At 32.1% G+C, this 21,759-nt stretch overlaps 2 protein-coding genes across 2 annotated transcripts; both read left to right on the plus strand.

Moving 5' to 3' along the window:
• The first annotated feature begins 1,226 nt into the window (after positions 1–1,226).
• On the plus strand, positions 1,227–5,627 carry LOC120331722 (glycerol-3-phosphate acyltransferase 3-like). Its single transcript, XM_039398859.2, has one exon. It carries the CDS (start codon positions 1,283–1,285, stop codon positions 2,780–2,782), a length of 1,500 nt encoding a protein of 499 aa, XP_039254793.2. The 5' UTR covers positions 1,227–1,282; the 3' UTR covers positions 2,783–5,627.
• LOC120331721 (serine palmitoyltransferase 2-like) lies at positions 5,610–21,628 on the plus strand. Its single transcript, XM_039398858.2, has 11 exons — positions 5,610–5,866; positions 6,433–6,612; positions 7,121–7,275; positions 9,593–9,741; positions 14,088–14,268; positions 14,805–14,948; positions 15,327–15,546; positions 16,140–16,217; positions 17,580–17,755; positions 18,264–18,393; positions 18,872–21,628. Exons 1-11 carry the CDS (start codon positions 5,717–5,719, stop codon positions 18,929–18,931), a joined length of 1,623 nt encoding a protein of 540 aa, XP_039254792.2. The 5' UTR covers positions 5,610–5,716; the 3' UTR covers positions 18,932–21,628.
• Positions 21,629–21,759: the final 131 nt, after the last annotated feature.

Below are 21,759 nucleotides of genomic sequence, written 5' to 3' on the forward strand. Positions count from 1 at the left end.
ATTGTATACCGTACTTAAAAGCCCCAATTAAATGTATTCCAGTATCAGAGTATTCAGGTATTGGAAATGCAGCAATGAAGGATAGGATAGGATTTACATATTTATCCCGGGGGAGAGGAAAGTCAATAAGACGGCTTATCCATATGGCGAACCACGGCCTCTCGTCCGGTTACCATTCCAAGTCGGGTATGGGATTAGTTATATTGTTTGTTTTTGGAAGCATGGACTTGGTGGTGGAGGAAGCCGTGACCGACCAGCGGTTACGTGAACCACCCAACGACGACGAGGAGTTCAGCAATCCTCTCGCACATAACCATCCCTGCATGGGATGCGAACCCACGCAGAGTAATTAGAGGTGCGGTGGCGAGCGTATTCCTAACGCTTAGCCCGTTGAGCCACACCGTCGCGCCCGTAAGACTCAGAATGTAAGATATAATAATAGTTTACTGGTTTAGACATCGAATATATTAAATAATACAATAACTCAGTTACATGAGTTAAATATACGAGTAGTTGAAGACTCATATGTCACTTAATCACAGGTATCACTTAATATTGGAATTTAGTGGAAGTTGCATATCCTGTTATCAGAATTCAGGAATTACTGAAATATAGAACAGTGGAATAACAAACTATTCTAGTATTCATATATCTGGATTTTGACATCCTTAATCCGATAATCTTTTAATCCTAATCACACACTCTAATACACAGATGCACAGCGAATACCAATGTTTTGAATTTCATGTTTTTCTCTTTCATGGCGTACATTTGGACGTTCCTACTTGTTTATATCATCACCATGCATGTGTGCAAGTTTATAAATTTTGTGCACAGCAAATTTGAAATGTATTGTATGGCAGGCTATAGCTATATGATTGACTATTTAATTTTTAAAATTATTTAAAAACATTAAGAGTTTAATTTGTCTTTGTCTTGACCAGGATAGTGAAAAATAGAAATATAATATCAGCACCTGCATTTGCGAGTGTGATGAGGTTAATAATCAAATTAATGAAAAAAAATGCCCCAAATTACCTAGTTGTTGTCATTATTTCTTATTATTTTGTGTTCTAACTAACAGCTTCTCTGAAGTTATGAAAAAAAAAACACATGTATTAATGGATTATAATTTCTAAGCAAGATATGGCTGTGGTTCAATTCCCATGATACGTTTGAAAATTACATTAGGATATAATTGGAGGCTCTTTTATTATTGACTTTTCATCATTGTTCACTCTTTCAGATTTTTTTTTATGATTTTCTAAAATATGTGAATAGAATGGTTTTGGAAACATTATTGGCATTGGTATATCTACCATTTCACTATCTCCCTCAAATTTTTATGACTGTGGCTCTACTGGTCATTGTTCCTGCTTTATTTGGTAGGGAATGGGGAATTCGAAGAGCTTATGTAAAGTTACTAATGAAGTTATTTGACTGGACGACTAGAAGAATCGACAGAGAAAAGGATACTAAATTTGTTCCATCAAGTGCAGAAAAAATCATTGATGCTGAAAATCCGATCACTGCATTAGGCAGTCAAAAAGACATGATGGAAGAAAACTATAAGTTTAGGTTGGAAGACATAACATTCTTTATTAAGAGTGGAATTGAAGCAGTTATTGATGATGAAGTTACAAAACGTTTTAGAGCCGAGGAACTTCCATCTTGGAATTTGATGACGCGTACCAACATGAGATATCACTATATCAGCGTACGATTGTCCATCATGTGGTTTCTTGGTTTGATTTTGAGGTACTGTTTTCTTTTTCCGTTAAGAGTTACCATGACAGTTATTGGATTACTCTGGATGGCCGTTTCTATGATCCCACTCTCCATGATGACAGATTCAAGTTTAAAGCGCAGGATAGTTTATTTTGCCAATATTGTTGCTTTTCGAATTTGCTGCAGAGCTTTCTCTGCTGTGATAACATATCACGATGAGCAATATATGCCAAAATCTAGTGGTATCTGTGTGGCGAATCATACTACAACTTTAGATGTTTGTTTGTTGATGCAACATCGACCATACGCAGTCTTGGGACAGATTCATGGTGGATTTTTGGGTTATTTTGAAAGGACATTATCAAAGTGTACAAATCATGTGTGGTTTGAGCGATCGGAAGTTCGCGAGAGGAGCTTCGTTGTTCGACGAGTGAAAGAGCATCTCGATGATCCAAATAATTACCCCATTTTGCTCTTTCCTGAAGGGACCTGCATCAACAATACGTCTGTTATGATGTTCAAGAAAGGCACTTTCGAGATACCTGCAACTATATTTCCAGTGGCAATAAAATATAATCCATGGTTTGGAGATGCTTTCTGGAACAGTAGCAAACATAGCATGCTTCAATACCTTGCTGTTGTTATGACAAGCTGGGCAATAGTAGCAGACGTTTGGTATTTACCAGCAATGGAGAAACTACCTGACGAAGATGCATTGCATTTTGCCGAAAGAGTGAAGTCAGTCATTGCAAGGAAAGGTGGGTTAGTTGACTGTGAATTTGATGGCCAACTCAAGCGAGCGATGATAAAGTCGTCGTACATGGAACAAAATAGAAAAATCTATAGTGATATCTTGAAAAGAGATAAAGAAGCTCCTTCCACATCTCAGGAACATGATGACCAGTCGGAATCAGTTTTCAATGGAACTCCTCCATTTAGCATCGGTGGTACTGAAGTAAAGAAGTCTCCTCCAGAAGATGATGAAGAAGAAATTAGCAAGGCTTCAGAGGAGATTATTCCAAGGAAAGAGGAAAACAATAGTAAATCATCTTAACAAATCGACTTGTTAATCATAGTTTATTAATTCCTCAGTTGTTATACTGTGCTAAGCAGATTGTCTGTGTGTTTCCAATTAGTCTATTGACATTTTGGAAATTGGCAGACAAAATTTTTTGAATTCATTCAATCCAAATTTGGTATTGCACACTGTCTAAATAAAGCAGGATCAACTACCTTTGAACTCCATGATATCATAATCCATCTTGACATCTTTGTGTAATAGACAATTGTAATTATTCATCTTGTAAAACTGGAAGTAGAGAACAATTGCAAAATGTGGGGTTATATTATAAATATACTAAATTATGTGGTTCACCTTTATTGCGTGAAAGGTTGAGTTTTCTACCTGCTAACTAACCACTTCTATTAATTTAATATCAAATTATACACTTTTCATAAAAATACCTTCCAAATTTCTAATACTGTTGAATACCGTAAATCTTGATTTATAGTTTTATTTAAATCAATCACTAATTTGTGCTTGATTTGATTGATACATTAGGACCATTACAACAAGTCATTGATATATTTACCACACCAAACCATGTTCAGTTAGATAAGAGGTTCACACAAATGGAGGCAAAAATCTTACATTTAAAGTGTGTTCTCAAGCTCTCACTTGGAGAATTTCTGTCATAAAAGCTTATGCAATTGATTCAATCTTTTGTATGGTAGAAATAAGTTTATATTTAAAGCAATACTCAAGCTTTATTAACTGCCTTAGATTAGACCAGTAGGAAATAGCTTTCTAATCTGGAATTCAATGTAGCATTTTTTTTAATATTTTGGATGAATGTATCTTTTGTCAGGATCATGATAATGTCTAATTTTCTTGGTGAAGTCTGGCAGAAGTTATATTTCAGTAATTGACATGGGGGATAAAACTCAATTTTTGTAATATCTTTTCTCAATGTTCATTGAAGTTGATCACTATTTGTAGATGGAACATAGGCACATAATTTAACTGGGGATATTTGGTCATCCACCCTAGGTTATGAATATTCAAGTGATTGTTGTTCATGTTACTCCATGAGCCCATATCATCTGGTAATTATGTTTACTATTTAATGATTATTGCTTATGACAAGGTGTAATTATGAATTGCATTATTATTTATTTCTTTAATCTGCCAATAACATCTGCTTCCTAATAACAATGCTACGCCTTTTCATTCCTATTTTATATCTCTCTTGGATGGTTTGAATAGGTTATTTTTTAAATAGTGTGGACCTTTTAAATTTTTTTGAATTCTTATTCTTCAATTTAGTAGGAAGTTACTTAGCAATGCTAGCCTTCGTGAGGATTTCCTGTAATCCTAGATTCTGAGCATTTTGTTTTCAATAGGCCCCCTTGACTATATAAAGTTTAATATTGTAACATGTTGGTTAATGAGCTATATTATATAGAATTGATCCTGTTTATATGATCAAGCTGTTAATTGTCCAGAATATGTGTACAAAAATAGCACTTTTTGATTGCAAAATAATTTAGAGCTTTCTTGCCAATTTATTCAAATTTTTAATTTTATGTAGGAAGCCAGGCTGTGGAATTTGACAATATTTTAACTTCTGACTCTGGGCTGTAAAAAAAAATTTTACTCTGATTCTAGCCCTGAACTCGAAGAAAAGGAAAACCTGGTCATATGCAAACCCTTCTTAATAGACTGTTAAGAGCATTCGGTGAAATTAATGTTTTTTTAAATTTAATAGTTATTACCATTTGATGTGTGTAACCCAGACAGAGGTTTGACTCCTGGGAGTTTTAACTCCAGTGAAAACATGTTAATAACTTCGACTCTGACCTCAATGCCTAAGTAAGAATTGGAGCTAGTTTTGCTCATGTTTAACTGTTTATGTTATATCAGCGGTGCTTGCGTTTTCAATATGATTGCTTGCCTTTAGTGTGATTGTTTCATTCACTAATTCTGCCACGAATGTAATTTCTAAAACCATGACGATTTACCAGGCTTTGCAGTTTGGTTAACAAGATATTGGATAGTGCGGCATCCATTATCATTTTGAGTAATAAAACTTGTAGTGATAACAAAATCATATATCAAAAAGTGCACTTTTTTTGTTTTTGTTTTAAGTTGGTACGTGCAGCAAACGTTTCTAGTTCGTCATTGTTTCTTAGTTTGCATATTGTCTTGTTTCATTTCAAGTTTCCTCTGTAAAATTATTGCTACAAGTCGTCATTTTGCCACTATTGTACCATCAACTATAATACTGTTGCTCAAATCCGTTATGATTTCATTATTATTGTTATTATTTTGTTCCAAAATATTTGCCTAATTAGGCTCGGTGATTTGCTTTAGTTTCACTCATTATAAATTTATAGATCAATATTGTCATATTGTGGCTAATTTATTTAAAAATCAAAATTAGTATTATTTTTATCTTATCAGACCTCTATCTTAAGATATTGAATGTATATTTTGCTTGTATTTTGAGTTTGGGTCAAGCATGAGAGACAGACGTAACCCAGCTATTGTGCTGCATTTCCAGACCTATTTCCAACTGAATAATTGGGAAAATAACATCCTGAATAGATAAAATATTTGTTCTTAATATTTTTTTTCAGACAACCCACACGTTAGTGACCATTAGCTATCCCAAAACTTATTATTCAAAAAAATTTTCTTTCCTTATTTGGAAAATTAATAGACTTACAAACTAAAAAAAAATTTGTTTTGTGAAAGTGAAACCATGTACGATATAGTATACTTATTACTTACTTACCTGATTTAATTGTAGTAATTTTGAGTTTTGTTTAACAAAGTTACACATTTATGAACTTTCATTGATTCGTTTCTAATTCTTTTGTGCAATGACAACACTCAGGTTATAGTGTAATTTTTTGTAATTCTCATATTAGTCCTAAAATTTTGATAAGCTAAACGTAATTGAATTGGTAGAGGGAACCAGAAAGGATGTGTGACACTGAAATGCGACATAGAAATGGTAATGAGAAAATATCTGATACAAAATCCAATGGAACATACAAACATACAAATGGGTATTCACACTTAAATGGACATATGAATGGAGACTGTAATGGGAATGCTATCAATATTAAACAGGTTGAGTTTTATATAAAACACCATTGAAGTTATTGTGCTATTGAGTTTGTTTTACACCAGCTGTTTTTATCAACATTCCCAGTTTTGCAATAGGAAGTCTACTCATCATAGTGACTTGTCTGCGTATGGGATTATGTCATTGTGTGAACTGATGAATTTTTAATATAACTATCATGCGGTATAGACATAATTCCCCAAGCAGGCTGTCAAATTCGTAATATGACGCATACATTCAACCTGTACTTATTGTACATACACTATAAATTTTTTTTATTAGGCCTCCATACAGCATTATTCGACCCAAATTTATAATCATCGGCCGATGCCTGCTCTAAAGTGTTCTGTCCTAGTAGAATCTCTCCTTAGGGGTCATTCGACCTTGATGACCTTGGAAGTCTTGCCCGCCCCCTTCCGTATATATTTTTATGATTATTGTTGTTTGCTAGTCACTGTATTATGTACTTGTATCGGAAATATATCATTATCTATCTCTTCTACGTACCGGTAATTAGTAATATTATTTTTTAAGATTTGGTATTTTTTCATTTTTGAATAATACTTTTCAGGATACAACAAAACACGAGACCAAACAATTTCAAGAAACATTTGAAGCTACCCCGATCCTTGCAGCAGTTTTAACTTACATCAGCTATGCAGTGCTTACACTTTTTGGATTTTTAAGAGATTTCATGAGATTGCGCAAGATTGATAAAACTCTGGGTGCATGTGAGGCTGAAGACATGAAGGTATGAAATGATAATGTAGGCTGATTTCAGAACTGCTTTGGATAATAAAGGCTTTAAATCTATGTAGTATAAGACAGTGGTTCTCAAATTTTTATGATCAGTGGCCTCCCTCCAAAGACTCTCAATTAATAACACTCCTTGGCACCCTGCTTTTTATTATTATAAAAAAAATGGTTCTGATTCCGTGGGTTTCTTTGGGTATCTATTTGCAGTGTTTAATAATAAAAAACCAAAAGATGAAAGTAAAACGATAAATGCATGACAGTTGTTATCAAAGAATTAAACAAATCACCATTAATTTGCTTTAAAACAATGTAGTACTCAGCGGAGGCATTTGCTCGTGGCCCCTAGAGAACCATAACCATGCCCAGTTTGAGAAACCATTTTTACAGCTGAAGCCTAACTAAATTTCTCATAGAATTGTATAAATTGCTTATAGGACATTTTTATACTTTTAAGAAAAGATTTAATAATAGCTCATTAAACTAAAACAAAATGTTTTCTGCAGGACTTTGTTCCTTTATATGCAAGTTTTGAAAGTTTTTACACTCGCAATGTGTACATCAGAATAAGAGATTGTTTCAATAGACCAATATGCAGTGTTCCTGGTGCCACAGTTGATATAGCTGATCGCGAAAGTTTGGAATCTGGATGGACAATAAAGTAAGTTGTACTCATTGATACGTTGATGATATCTTTATTCTTTAGCTTCATATTGAGTACTGGTTTTACCAATGATACTTTTCTATCAAATGACTTCTCCGCATAGCCTACCAAATTTATTGCACGCTGGTCGAGGTGGTTGGCATGGGATTTGAACCCAAGTGTAACCCGCGATGCCAATTCAGTTATTAATAAGTTTAACGCAGTGGTCGGCAAACTTTCTGTACTCACGGGCCGCATATACACATTTCCGGTAGCGTACGGGCTGTATTAATTTCTGCCTGCGAACATTCGCCACATTAAACCTAAAATTATGGTGCACCCGCACCTTCTATTGCTGTGTTACAATGAGACGTTTATGTCGCCTTTTTTAATATATATTATCAAACAATAAATTGTTTTTATTTACTTAATGTTTTTTCTGTACCATGGCCAAAGTGTTGAAATCAAATGACAACCTTGTTGCCCCGCAGTACGTGGTCCAAATGGCAATCTGACAAGCGAGTACAAAATTTATTGTGAGTGTAATACATTTCATAGAAAGCTGTTGCACAGAGCAGTGGCGCAACCTGGAGTCTCGAATTTCATATTTGCAGTGACACGTTCTGTAATGACTTTTAACATAACTGCGATGCTGACTTGGCATATCGAGCAAACCGGTTATGAAATGCGAGTGGAAGAAAAATATTTTCCAAGCCAAGCACTTCGCAATGTTCGGCCCTCAACGCGAACTCCCATCTGTTCCTAGAGGGAAACAAAATTCCCATATTTATGTTTTAAAAATCAAAATAAACTCATTTTGAAAATCAGAACCAACATCAAGTAATTGCCATATAACACAGAACTGACGCTGCAGAAAAGCGCCCTACAGCTGCATTTGTTACTGCACAAATCCATATAGAGACAATGATAAATTTATAATTAATTTTTGTATTATGCATTTAAAGTCGGGACGTTCGAGGGCCGCAAAATATTAGCCGAATACGGCCGCAGGCCGCATTTTGCCGACCCCTGGTTTAACGCTTTAAGTTTAACCATTGGTTTATCATGCGATATTAGTCATCATAATGTTTTATGTCAAGATCAGCAAAATAACAGTTTATGTCATAAAGCAATAATAAATGCTTATGAATGTATTTTAATTACAGCAATATTTCTATTATGATTATGAGTTGATCTGTACTTGCAACAATTTCTATCATCAAATTTGAAATAGGTTTACTACACAAGTTCAATCAATTACCTGGGAGTTTTATTTCTTTTTACGACTTCCAACAATACAGCTGCCATTAGTGGATTTTAATTGCCATTGTTTATAAATAATAAAAAATTCACTGCTGATAAATAGGTTAGAAGACATGTGTGATGTGTGACTCTCTTATTGTATTTTATTCATTTTAATTGATAACTATTCGAGTCGCGAAGGCGGTCGTTATGTACTCTCATGAAAAATAGAAATGACAAAACAAAGGATTAGCTCATCAAAGATACATAAACATAAGAAAATATAACAGTTCAATAAGAACCCAATAAGGGATGGGCTTTTTGACATATGAAGGTGATATATAATGAAGGGGAAATTTAAAACCACCTGTTATTCAATTTATTAAATTCCACACCAATTTTTTTCACCACTTCAGCTCAAGTGCCTATAAGGATAAGGAGAAAAGCTCCTTCGAAATTAAAGTTGAAAAAGTTACCAAGAAATCTTGAGCCACAAGATAATTTATGTGGATATTTTAATCTGAGCATAACTCAAACAATTGAAATGTTTTGAAACTACCTGGACCTGTTATTCGATTTCTTAAATTTCGCGCCAATTTTTTCAAGCAATTTAGCTCGAGGGAAGATTACAAGTGTTTATATTAATCAGTTACTAAAAAATCTTGGGCTACGAGCTAATTTATGTGTATTTTTTCAGTTTGGAATAATTTCTAGTTTTATTTATAACCCGAGCATAACTCAAACAGTAGGTCCTATAATATTTATTAGAATTGGAATTCTCATTTTTTTTCTACTTGTGGCTCCCATAATTTGCTCTCAATTTCAAATACTTGTGACTGTGAGTCATGACTAAATTCTTATAACAACAATATTGAAATTTTATATATCCATCTAAAAGTGCTTGCCAGTAAGTTGGCGAATACGAATCCCCTTTGCTTCTAAGCATGACTGTTTTTTAAGAAAATTTTCCTTAATAAAAAAAGTCTCTCGTAAAATGGAATTCTTTTTATCGAATTCTTCTATAGCCTATATTAAGCATTATTAATAAATGTTGACTTTTTATTAATTTTTGCTTGGTACCTTCTTAATTCAGCTACACTGGCCGTGTTCACAAAGATGTCGTGAATTTGGGCTCCTATAACTACCTCGGTTTTGCTGAAAAAACAGGACCATGTTCTGAAGATGCAATTGAAAGTGTGAAACAGTATGGAGCAGGAGTTTGTAGCTCGAGACAAGAAATTGGTAGGTTGATAAATTATTGTATATTTTGTTGTTTTTTATAGCCAACTAGAAAGAATGGAAGTTTCTCTCAGGACTGTCCATAGCAAATCGAATATTTAAAATGATGATTTATAATCAATAGGACAGTAAATAGTTTAGGAATAATTTAGAATACTTGCATCTTGAAATTTGCCATGCCATAGTCGGACAAAGCGAAATAGATTTTACTTAACTTGTGACAATGTAAAAAGTAGAAAATCAGACAAAAAATGCATATTTTATATATATGGGTAAATATATTTGCAGAGACAGGATATTACTAAATTCAATTTTTAATAATAATAAAGACAAATTTTGCTGATGTAGTTATGATTCAGTTTCAGTATATAGATAAGGTTACAGATTAGAGATATGTAATTTAATAACAGTTTTATAATAAAGCCATCTAAAATACGAAAATGTTAAATCATAATCATCAAAACATGAGTTTGAGCGCTTCAACCCAAAAAGTTGAAACTTGAAAAAATATTGAGAAAGTGAGAAAATCACTACTCCTATAGCCTTTTTTGAAATACATTGGTGAATATCGCTTCAAACTTTAATTAGTAAACCAGCTCAAAAACATTTGTCTTTGTATTTTTCTCAGATAACATTTCTAGCAAATATCTACTTTTGCTTCAGTACACAAGAATAAAGGAGATATTTATTGTGTGTGATATTTTATGAAATTGAATATTCATATTATGGTACTAGTTGTGATGGGACTTGCCTACGCACAAAACTGAACTATAGGAAATAAGTGCTGGTATTATGAGTCATACTGATAACAAAATTTCCTTTTGGCTTATTTGTGTCAAAAACTACAATTATAAATTTTTAACTGTATTTTTATTGTTGTCAAAGGGAAATTTTTTTATTTTAATTTTAAATCCATGTATCATAGCTCCTTCCATCCTTTGGAATGGTGCTCATCTCAATCTTTATATGTGGGGTGTAATTTATCTATAATGTGCAAGCTATTCTGGCAAGACTTTAATTCTATCAAGCAATAATAGTATACTAATGGTATTTATTAAACCGTATATCAGAGACGTGCACCGACATATAACCCACATAGTATCAATGAACTGTCAAATGCAGGCACTAAAAAGATATATTATATTGATTGGTGTAATTTTTGTGTCATTTTCAACGTCAACCACAGATTATTTGCAATATATCCAATATTACACATTGAAAATATTTTCAAATATAAATAATGCACAAGCGACTTGTATTGAATCATTAGATATTCTGTTATCAATTCAATCTTGGCAAATCAATCATAAAGTGACTTCATATTATGCGTTGGAATTTTTGACATGACATACATTCCATACCAGAGAAATCATGCATTATGATATATGATACTAATTGATTTCGTGGCTGATATATTATCTTGAAAATAGTCTGCATTGAAATTTGGTAACAAATATCCTTGTTACTTGTTAGTATATTATTAACCTAAAGAAGTTGGTTCATCAGTTGTATGTAATTAATATGAATGGCAATTAATTAGGGGAATTGATGGAATGGAAATACTTTTTCCGGTGTAAAATAATTGTGAAATCATGTTTTACCTCAAAGTAGAAATGCGTAAAACTGGATTTCAATTTGATACAGAAAAGTCACGTTCATCATTCTATAAGCCATGTTTTAAGTTGAAATCTAAGACGTGGAATCGCTTTTTTTAGTGTCACATATGAAAACAAGAATATGATGTTCCCCTTGAAATATTGTAATTTGTAATTATTACATTATTTTCCAATCTTTTTTAATATATTCTTTTCTTTGCCTATTTTGAAGTTCTTCATTCCCTTGCTATGCATAAAAACTATGTTTCTGTCAGTTGTTAAATCTCTATATAATGTATCATTAGATAGTGTTGTGCGCAACTGACCCACACGATTTGAGTAGTATTTACATTCGCATAAATATTTATTTCGAATATAATATTGAGTATAAATTTTTTTTTTAAAACTACATGCAAATACCAAGATAAATTCCCCCCCCCCCCCCCCCCAAAAAAGACTAAATTTCATTATTGTGAGAATTTCCTCGCTGGTTGATAAACAATGAATTATTCGATGGGTTAGTAGCATTGTTAATGACATTTTCATTCTTTCCAAATGAAGCTTAGCAATAAGTTGTAGATTTGATTTAATTATATTTATTTGTTTATTAAACTAATAGACCTATAATACTATTGCAAGTAATATTTCAAAGCCAAATAATTGATTTCTAAAAACTGTGTCTGTATTTAAAAATTCACTTCGTGCCCTGCATCGCTTGTGAAAAAAGTTCATACATTGCTTTGTCATATCCCTTACTTTTGTAGTCTATCTTTATAACCAATATTTGTTTAACTATTGTTAGCACAAAGAATATTGAAAGAAAAAGCAAGTCATCTATAGCTTTCAATATAAGATTGGGGTGTTCGGGTAACACAAACAAAAATATAAGGAGAAATGAATTTTTTTCATTTGTTCCCTATGTCGTTAGATAATTGAGACTAACCAGTGTTCAACGGAACATACGGCACGTATAGTTTTGAAAATGTAATTAATATCAGTAAAATTTCAATTTTTTTGAGTCAAGTGGCTGAACTCTACTTTGACAAATATATAGGAAGGAAATAGATATCAGCCTAATTCTTTCACAAAGAGGAAAAATGAAACATACAATTTATTTAACATGCAGAAAATCTGTAACAAGATAGACATATTGTTCCAGTACAGATATAACATTTTTTTAAATGTTACGCTATTGGTCTTTCTGATCAATAATCAGCACCAAAATAATTTGTATATTATAATTATAAAGAGTGTTATTTAGTGAAATCATGAATGTGAAGTTTTTCGTTAATTGACGAAGTATATTTTTTTCACCATTTATTTCAAATGGATTGAGTATTCAAAAAATTCACAGTAACATAAATCTTGACTTTGTTCCTGCAGAATAAAATCCTCATCCTGTTTCCATAGATTCTAACCAATAAAAATATACAGTCCTGTATGAAGTGAAAGTACTGTGATGTGCTTCGATTAACTGGGTACATCATAGAGGTATTTTAATTAAAGTAAAAAAACTCAAACACTGATCAAAATAAAACAAATCTGGTTAAGATAGATTAAGAACTGACTTCATAACAAAATTGAAATTGTATTGCCACTTTATGAACACCCCGTGTGTAAATTATATAACATAGAATATTTATAATCGATTCCATATAGAGCCAGGTTTTTCTTAGAAGTAAAAGTGTTTTGCAAGATAACTGTTAGTCTGTTATGCCTCATTGCAGTGGTGTTTTCATAATTGCATAATTCTGAAAGCTCCTTTGGGAATCATTAGTCAGTTATTATTGCTGAGCTGTTAAAATCACTTTCCCAATCTTATTTATTCTACATCTTAGACGGACATATAAATATATTTATGAAAATTGCATTATTCAAAGTTTAATTGTGAATTGAAATATATTTTCTTTAGTTATCATTTAGACAGGACTTTGAACGTATGAACATAATACGGTAATGATATATATTTTTATTGCAGCCTGAACTTTGCACTCGGCAAATGTTGATATGTCAGATTATATTGCAGCGTTTCTGCAATAAATTTGAAATTGTGTTCAATTGTGCTACCATGATTGGCCCAAATTTAATATTTTACTATTCACAATATGATATTAAAAATGATTTTGGATAGTGAACAGTGATTTTATTCCAAAATCTGAACTTAAAGTTGTTTTTAAATATATTCATATATACAATCAGTTTTAGACATTGATCACTGGTTAGCAATTCTTAGAAGGTATCATCTACAGCCCCTAGTATTAGATTTCTAAACAAAATCTGTGTTTTCAATTATTTATAGCACGCCTTCAGGCTATTGAGCTAAACATATTCTATTTAAAATTATACTTAGAAACATATACAATGTGTTGGAGGCATTGTTATATTTAGTGCCAACGTTTTTGTATGTTTCACAACCAAGTTAAACGAATATTTGAAATTATCTCAAACTTCGGACATTTGTCTATATTTTATACATTATAAAGTAAATGGAATTAATAGGTTCTTGATTTAATTTCAAATTTATATTTTTGAACACTATGGATTGGTTTGCAAATTAGTTGTTTAGTTATCGAGGTTGTTGTGGTGTGAAAATAATAAATTTTTCGCAACTAATGGAGCAATCAATTTCAAATTTTCAATGCTGAAAGAAGGAAGGAGTTAATATAAGTCTATTATTTTTTAAATTATCTCTGAATTCTAGTTTGCGTCAATACGTTCAGCAAAACAGCTATATCCAAAATTTTCTGTTTTCAGGTAATCTTGACATTCACGAAGAACTTGAAGAAGTTGTTGCAAATTATCTTGGAGTTGAATCCTGTCTTGCATTCGGAATGGGTTTCGCTACAAATTCAATGAATATTCCTTGTCTCGTTGACAAAGGTTGTTTGATTTTCAGTGATGAATTGAATCATGCTTCATTAGTATTGGGTTGCAGGTAACGTATTGTTGTTTGAAATTCTATTGTTCTTTATTGACAACCATGTTTTGAATTAAACAATGGATCATAACAAACTTATGAACAAAAGTTGTTTTGGGTGGACATAAACAAGTGGTTCTCAAACTTTTATGATCATTGGCCCCTTTTCAAAGGCTATCGACACTTGTGAGACATGTTGTTCTCTAAAAATACCTACCAGTATTTATTGCAAAAATGACCTAACATAGGGCCTTCCGGAAGGCCCTCTTCAAGTCAAATTATCCTTAATAATAAAAAGAGATCAAGAGAAAAATTACACATATTTCTCATTGTCAAATAATTAAACATATTGCATTTGATTTACTTTAAATGGAGTGATTGTGAATGGTACCTTATCGTCCCCAGAGAATCAATTAATGATCCCAATAGACGATTTGAATGAGTCTGAGAAATCCTGTTGAACCTTGGGAACCGTGCAGTCTGGGAAACCCCGTTGAACCTTGGGAACCGTGCAGTCTTTTCTTTGCTATGATCTCATTCTATCTTAATTCTAGATTGTCTGGAGCCACAACACGAGTTTTTAAACATAATAACATGGAGGATTTGGAACAGAAACTTCGAAATGCAATTGTTTCAGGACAACCACGTACTCATAGACCTTGGAAAAAGATTCTCATCATTGTGGAAGGCGTATACAGGTGATTAAATAAAAAAATTCACATTTTATTAAGGTTATTTATTCGCATTGAGCTGTTCGCAAGTTACACATCTTGAGTTCGGTTCTCTGGCCCCCATCTCACCCAGGGTGACCCAGCATTTCCTAGGCAATCCTTCTAAAAGTAATAGCTTATTACATATCGTTGCGTATCAGTGGTGGCGGTTTTGTGTGAGAAATAAGAAGACTATTGAAACGTATTGATAATATCATATATACTTGTTAGCAACATATGTTTATGCTAGCAGGAAAGTATTTTTATACAGCATCTTCGTTTAAAACAAATCACAAGTATAAATAAATCTCAAGTAATTTTAAAAATTCTTTACCTAAAAACTAACAAAATATCTTGATTTTTTAGCATGGAAGGTTCTATAATCAATCTACCAGGAGTCATTAAACTAAAAAAGAAATACAGCGCTTATGTTTACTTGGACGAAGCACACAGTATCGGAGCAATAGGAAAGAGTGGTCGAGGTGTCACAGAGTATTTTGGTGTTGATCCAAATGATGTTGATATTATGATGGGAACTTTTACCAAGAGTTTTGGAGCTGCTGGTGGCTATATTGGTGGAAGAAGGGTATGCTCCTTTTTCGGCTTTCTAACTATATTTTTTTAACTGGCCCAGATAATTTGATATATAAAACTGAAATGACTGGTAACTGGTAAGGTATTTTGTTTAAAATAGGATGGTAAAATCATCATTTTTGATCATTTTGCTTTACATTATATTTAAAATAGTTTTGGTGGTAAGTCTTTAAACTTGGTTGGCGATTACTGGTCAACTGAGTTTTGAGCTGAGTCCGAAGTTGAGTAAATTACTGAGTTAAGTCTCACTGGCGGTTAGTTAGTACAAGTCATCTAATTTAGATAACTCTAGTCACTCGGTTTCTTTGTTAATATTGTTTCAAGTCTAAAACTTAAGTTGAGTCCGTTACTCAATGATAACGGGTACCATTACGAGTCAAGTCGATGATCCGAGATCCCAAAACTGCTCTTAAATCATTTAGAATTGATTTATATCAATTCAATTCAACAATTCAGAATATAACGTATGATGCGTTAATAAAAAATATCTTTTTCCAGTGAAATCAGCCTGATTTAAAAATGTAGTGGTGATCTAGCAACACGGTGTAGTTTATTTTCATTAATCTGTTCTTCATATCTATTCAGGATCTAGTTGAACATTTACGCAAACATTCTCATTCAACTTCCTATGCAACATCAATGGCTCCTGCAGTTGTTCAACAGGTGCTTGTTTTTTTTTAATTTTATTTACAGCAGAAATTGTAATACTGTTATTTGCAAGAATTTAATGGTAATTTTATAGGGTTCATAGTTTCAATATTATGAACGGCAATTTAAAACTAAAAGTATACGAAGGTGTTCGTCCTAGTAAAGCATGACTTTTCCTTTAAACATATCCCAATCTATATTATTGCACCATTTGTCAGATAAAAAGCCATTGGTTCAAATAGTTATATCTCATCTCTCCGAAGCTTTCTTATTAGAGAGAATTCTACTGTTAGGAGTTATTTTTGGTAAAGTGGGATAGACCAAAGTTTGGAAATACAATAATTTTTTAATAATCCCAGGGATTGTAAAAACAAAATAATCCACTATTCAGAGTACAATCTAAAATGATATTTTTCAAACACAGAATCTATTCTCTATTGGGTCATATTTATTAACAAAGCACAAATAGAAACCAATTAGTATTTAATGATTTTGCATTTGGTAATACAGGACACTAGAGTTGATAATTGTATAATTTAATAATTGTATAAAATAATTTGTTGCGTTTGCTATTTTTTTAGTTTCAGAAATAAAATAAAGGCATGTTTGTTCATATTGCAAATGCAAGACTTTATTTACTTAGTCAAAATAACTTTTTTATAATCAAATATTCCTGTATTCTAAATTATTCAAAAAATCGAGAACTTAATATTTAATTAATACATTAAACTTCAAATAGATTCGAATACAATGCTTAGAATGGCAATTTTAAATTTTCAATAAATATTACAGATATTAAGATCTTATTAAAAGGATTTCCTGCTCAATATAATACCTGTTGACTTCATGGATTATCGTTATGATTCAATGAAGCATGATTTCTAGACTGCATTTATAATTAATCATAATCTTCACATGTTTATTCAGCATTTCCTGTATGGATTACTCATTTTTAATTGATGATGGGAGTTGTAGAATATACATGCACTTTTACTCTGGGTTAATACTTCTCAATTAATTAAAATATCAGATAATCTTATCAAATTATAAATATTAATTGTAATTGTGAAATCATATTTGTCAGAAAAATTCGAGTATTTTTCAGAATGAAATAACGAGGGTGTCACAGAGTGGTCCTCTGGGGCTGTAAACCAAAGGTATTCACCAACTGCTGTTCGCAATGACCATAATATTAATTGAACTGTGATTTGGTTAAATCTTCACCTGTAGCGCATTTATTTTTTTTCTTTCGCCTATTGGCTTTTTTATTATCAAGTGTGGCGCCTAAATTTACTGATTAAAATGAGTTCAAAGCAACTACCCGGTAGGTATTAACATTTTTGACTAAAATTATTACTTTTACTTTTATATTTTTAGATTTTGACGTGCATGAAATTGATTGATGACCCTAACGATGGACATAAACGAATTAAAAAACTTGCTGAAAATTCAAGACTTTTTAGACAAGGACTTAAGAAAGCTGGATTCATTGTTTATGGAAATGATGATTCACCAGTCGTGCCAATGATGATATACATGCCTGGGAAACTTGGGTATGGAAATCTTCTTGATCCATTTTCGATTTTTTTCAGTGACACTTTTTCATGTTGTTCACTCTGAACAAGGCCTGTATTGGGAGAAAAACAAGATCTTTCTGGTTTTATTACACTCAGGATGGAGTGGTGAGCATGGAATTCCAATTCGAGATGTGGTGTCAACGTAGTTGCTTCTGACGCTCCAACCACCAAGGCCCCACTCCACTAAGCCAATTTGTATGTGGTCAATTATTGTAGTTCCAGCTACGGCCATTTTTGTTGTGACCACCACCTTGAAACACCTTTCTAAATCCACTAAAATTTCTGGTAGCTCCGGCTTTGCGTAATATGGTAGGCTTGGCTCCAGCGCCAAAAAAATCATCACGACTGCTGTTTCTGGCTCTCAGCCCTGACTAAAATACCATGCTAAGGTTTCATAGATTCACTCTATTTCTTGATTGCAACTCTATTTTATAGTATACAATTGACAACATCAGCGATTCTTATTGGACAATATTTTTTTTAGCCCTTTCAGTCGCGAAATGTTGGAAAGAGGATTTGCTGTTGTTGTTGTAGGCTTTCCAGCAACACCACTCGTAGAGTCTAGAGTCAGATTCTGTATATCTGCGGCTCATAGTGAAGAGCAATTAAAAGGGGTAGGTAACTTCTTATTGTATCAAAATACTAGATTGTAGTTTAAATTACTTATTTAATTTTTGTTTTATGACTTTATGTATAAGTTCCGATACATAATTTATTTTCTATCTTTATTGTGAGGCTCCGCAAATAACAGTTCACCTCTTCTCAGGCTCTATAACAAGCATGGGCAAAATACGGACCGCAGTTTTTTTATTTCTGGCACAAGGCCTTTCGTTTACCACTGTTGGTTTTGTAACACTGCAAATATTGTTTATAAAATGTGACTTTTTATGTCATACTTACATGGCCTGCCAGTAAACGTGGGCAAAATTTTTGGCCCTTAATCCAAAAACCTTACCCACTTATGCTATATAACACCAAAAGTTTGAGAACCCTTACATTAGGCCCTCTAACTCGCATAGTTTAATTTATCCTTATTTGTTGTTCGAAAATCTCAGCTAAAATTAAATATTATCCTACTATTAATCATTTCAGGCTCTTCAAGCAATCAATGATTTGGCTGAAGTTCTCAAACTGAAATATTCCAGGACATGAGAAGGAATGGCAAAAATGAATAACACAACTGAACTTTTCTTAATAAAGTTATTTCTAACCAATTTAATCAAATATTATATTTAGTTTTAAGTTTATAAGTTTAATTTTGTGTGACGCTGATCGTCTTAAAATAGTGTGTATTTGCAATTACCGGTAGATTCTTAAATGGATTTATGTAGTAAATATTGTATTCTCTATCTCAAAACACAGGAAATTTGTCTAAGTTATTAGATTTTTCCATTCAGTGACTCTTTCAACACTCCGTGGCTCCCAGCTCTTCAATAAAAAAACCTTCAGCTATTTTATTTTCCATGTTCAATAATGATAAAAAGCTGACAAACCAATGTAAAAGAATAAATATCTTGCAGAGTTGCAGTCAAAGAATTGGACAATCTCCATTAAGTTACTTTAAATTAATGCAGTCATTGAAAATGGTACTTCAGGATGGCTTTCGCTCATGGCCCCTAGATAATCACTCCCAAGGGAATCCAGTTTGAGAAACCCTGGTCTAGGATGACAAATCTATCGAATATCATTTTTTTTTTTAATAAATTGCTGGAATTATCAATTTGCCAGTTATACATGAGTATGATGTTATCTTTTTTTGTTTTGTTTTGTGACTAATAAATAATGAGTAAATTGACTTGTTTTTTCATATCATTCCCATTATTAGGATCTTATTATTTTTGAAGCTATCATGTCTTAAACATTCAACTTTTGTATCTCTTTTCTATCATGATTTTTTGTTTTGAATACTTCTTTACACAGACCAATTACTACTTTATGAATGAGCAATTTGTGAAATATTTTTGCTATGATTTTGTCCTGTAGTCATTCAAAAATAAAAGGTAAAATGACGTTTTGTTATATTTTACATGATTTCATTGTCACATCCATCATTTGTATATGGCTTTTCAAATAAATTGGCTAGCAGTCTTGTAATTTTTGATTTATGTTTCTTTCTGTTATAAGAATATAATTTTCATACTTTATTATAATCGATATACTTTAGGTGTTCCTATTTTTTGTACCTGTAATAATAACATTCAAACCTTCTTTCCACCTTTTGTTAAGAGTTTTTTTCGGCAGAATTCTGTCCGTATGTATGTCCGTGTTTTTAGTTTATTGTATTGGAGGAGACTCTGCAAAAAATAGTGTATTTCTGAAATAGAATAGCAGACATGATGCTGAATAAACTCTTGATTCTTTATGTATGCATGTTGTACAGATTTATATCTTTATTAAACTTTTTTTTGTTTTTTAATGATTTTATTTTATCTTAAATCGTTTTCTATATAAAAATTTATGCCATACGTGTCTTGGATTTTCTAAGTTTCAAATTTCAGGATTAAAATTAGTGAATTATGTTATTAAATTTCAAAATTTTTCATGTTTGTTTAACATATTCTGATATTTCAGGTATTCGTGATAATCTTCAACTTTGTCTCTTACATATCATCATCTTACACTCTCTTATAAGATTGGCAAATGCATATTTTTAGCTATTCTATTCCGTCCATGGTACCATGCAAGAAAAAATATGAAATTTATAGTATTGGATGATTTGTATTTAGAAGCATGTTGCATGGATATATTTTTCCAACACAAAAGCTTAAGTAATATTTTTTTTTTGCTAGCTGTTCTGTGCGCTTTTTATGAAGCGCACAATGTTATTTCGTTCTTATTTTTTATGCATTTATGTAGTTTTGATTATTGTAAAATCCTAAACATTTTTCCCTCGATATCGAACCTTCGCCACCGTGCTATTATAAGTTTTTAAAAGCAGTCAGATGCATAAGGAAATGAAGGCTTTTCGAATGAATATAATAATGCTTTTTTCTGGTATTTTTTGTAATTAAACAGTCTATCTAATTTGGTGACTAACGCTATGTATGTTGCATTCCATTTTAAATGAACTGATGAATCATTTGACATAAATGATGAGTATTGCCGGTATATGCTTCATTATATTGTTGATATTTGAAATTTTGTTTTTCATGCAAAAAAGCAGATTCATTGATTGTGAAATATGACGCTTCCCTTGTTCATTTTAAAATGCACAATATATTTGGCTTACCTATTTAACAAATTTTTTACTATAAAACTTTGATAATTGGTGTTTGTCTGACTAAAATTGCTTTTTATACATCTGGTACATCTACACATATTTCAAGGATTTGGACATATTCGTACTGAGCAGCAGTAAAAACAAAAAATTTTCTATGCACACATCATTTAGCACAAGCTTGTTCGTGAAATTTCGAAACTTTCACACAATGAATCTTTAGGATACAGCTGTATTGCCCTAGGAATGATTTTTTGTAGATTATTAATTCTGAACTGTGCCTATGAATATATTCACAGAAAGTTTTTGGAAATTGTCAATTTAATAATCATGAGTTTTGGCAGATTTTGAAAGAAAAACGGAATTTTCCCCTGTGTATAATTATTTTGATAAAAAATACGTTTGTAATTGTTTGTCCTTCTTGTAGTTTAGATTTTTTAGTACTTTACAGTGATTAACCTGCAAGCGATATTGTCATAGCGCTTTTCAGCTTGTTTCGATTAAGCTAGAAACCGAAGTCTTTTCGATACAATATTTCCGGTCTATTGGTGTTATAGCATTATGATGCTTGTTGTCATCTAACGGACTTTGATATTTCTTTGATTATTCTCAAATAAAACTTGTGTGTAACATATCTTTATCGGCGTGAACAGTGGCCCTTATCAGAGTTGAATTGTTAGTTGGTTGTCAATTGGAATCGTGGAGACCGATATTGTTGTGAGAAAAAACCAGAAAGATTACTTTCCAAAGTTGCTTCTTACAC

The sequence above is a fragment of the Styela clava genome, chromosome 6, assembly GCF_964204865.1.
Source record: "Styela clava chromosome 6, kaStyClav1.hap1.2, whole genome shotgun sequence".
Taxonomy (NCBI): Eukaryota; Metazoa; Chordata; class Ascidiacea; order Stolidobranchia; family Styelidae; genus Styela; species Styela clava.

What these genes read in the sequence shown, in the direction of transcription:
- LOC120331722 (XM_039398859.2), top strand. Translation starts at nt 1,283, where the DNA reads ATGGTTTTGGAAACATTATTGGCATTGGTATATCTACCATTTCACTAT.
- LOC120331721 (XM_039398858.2), top strand. Translation starts at nt 5,717, where the DNA reads ATGTGTGACACTGAAATGCGACATAGAAATGGTAATGAGAAAATATCT. An exon ending in TCATTAGTATTGGGTTGCAG is followed by an intron (nt 14,269 to 14,804) that starts GTAACGTATTGT and finishes TCTTAATTCTAG; the next exon opens with ATTGTCTGGAGCCACAACAC. An exon ending in TACATGCCTGGGAAACTTGG is followed by an intron (nt 17,756 to 18,263) that starts GTATGGAAATCT and finishes TATTTTTTTTAG; the next exon opens with CCCTTTCAGTCGCGAAATGT.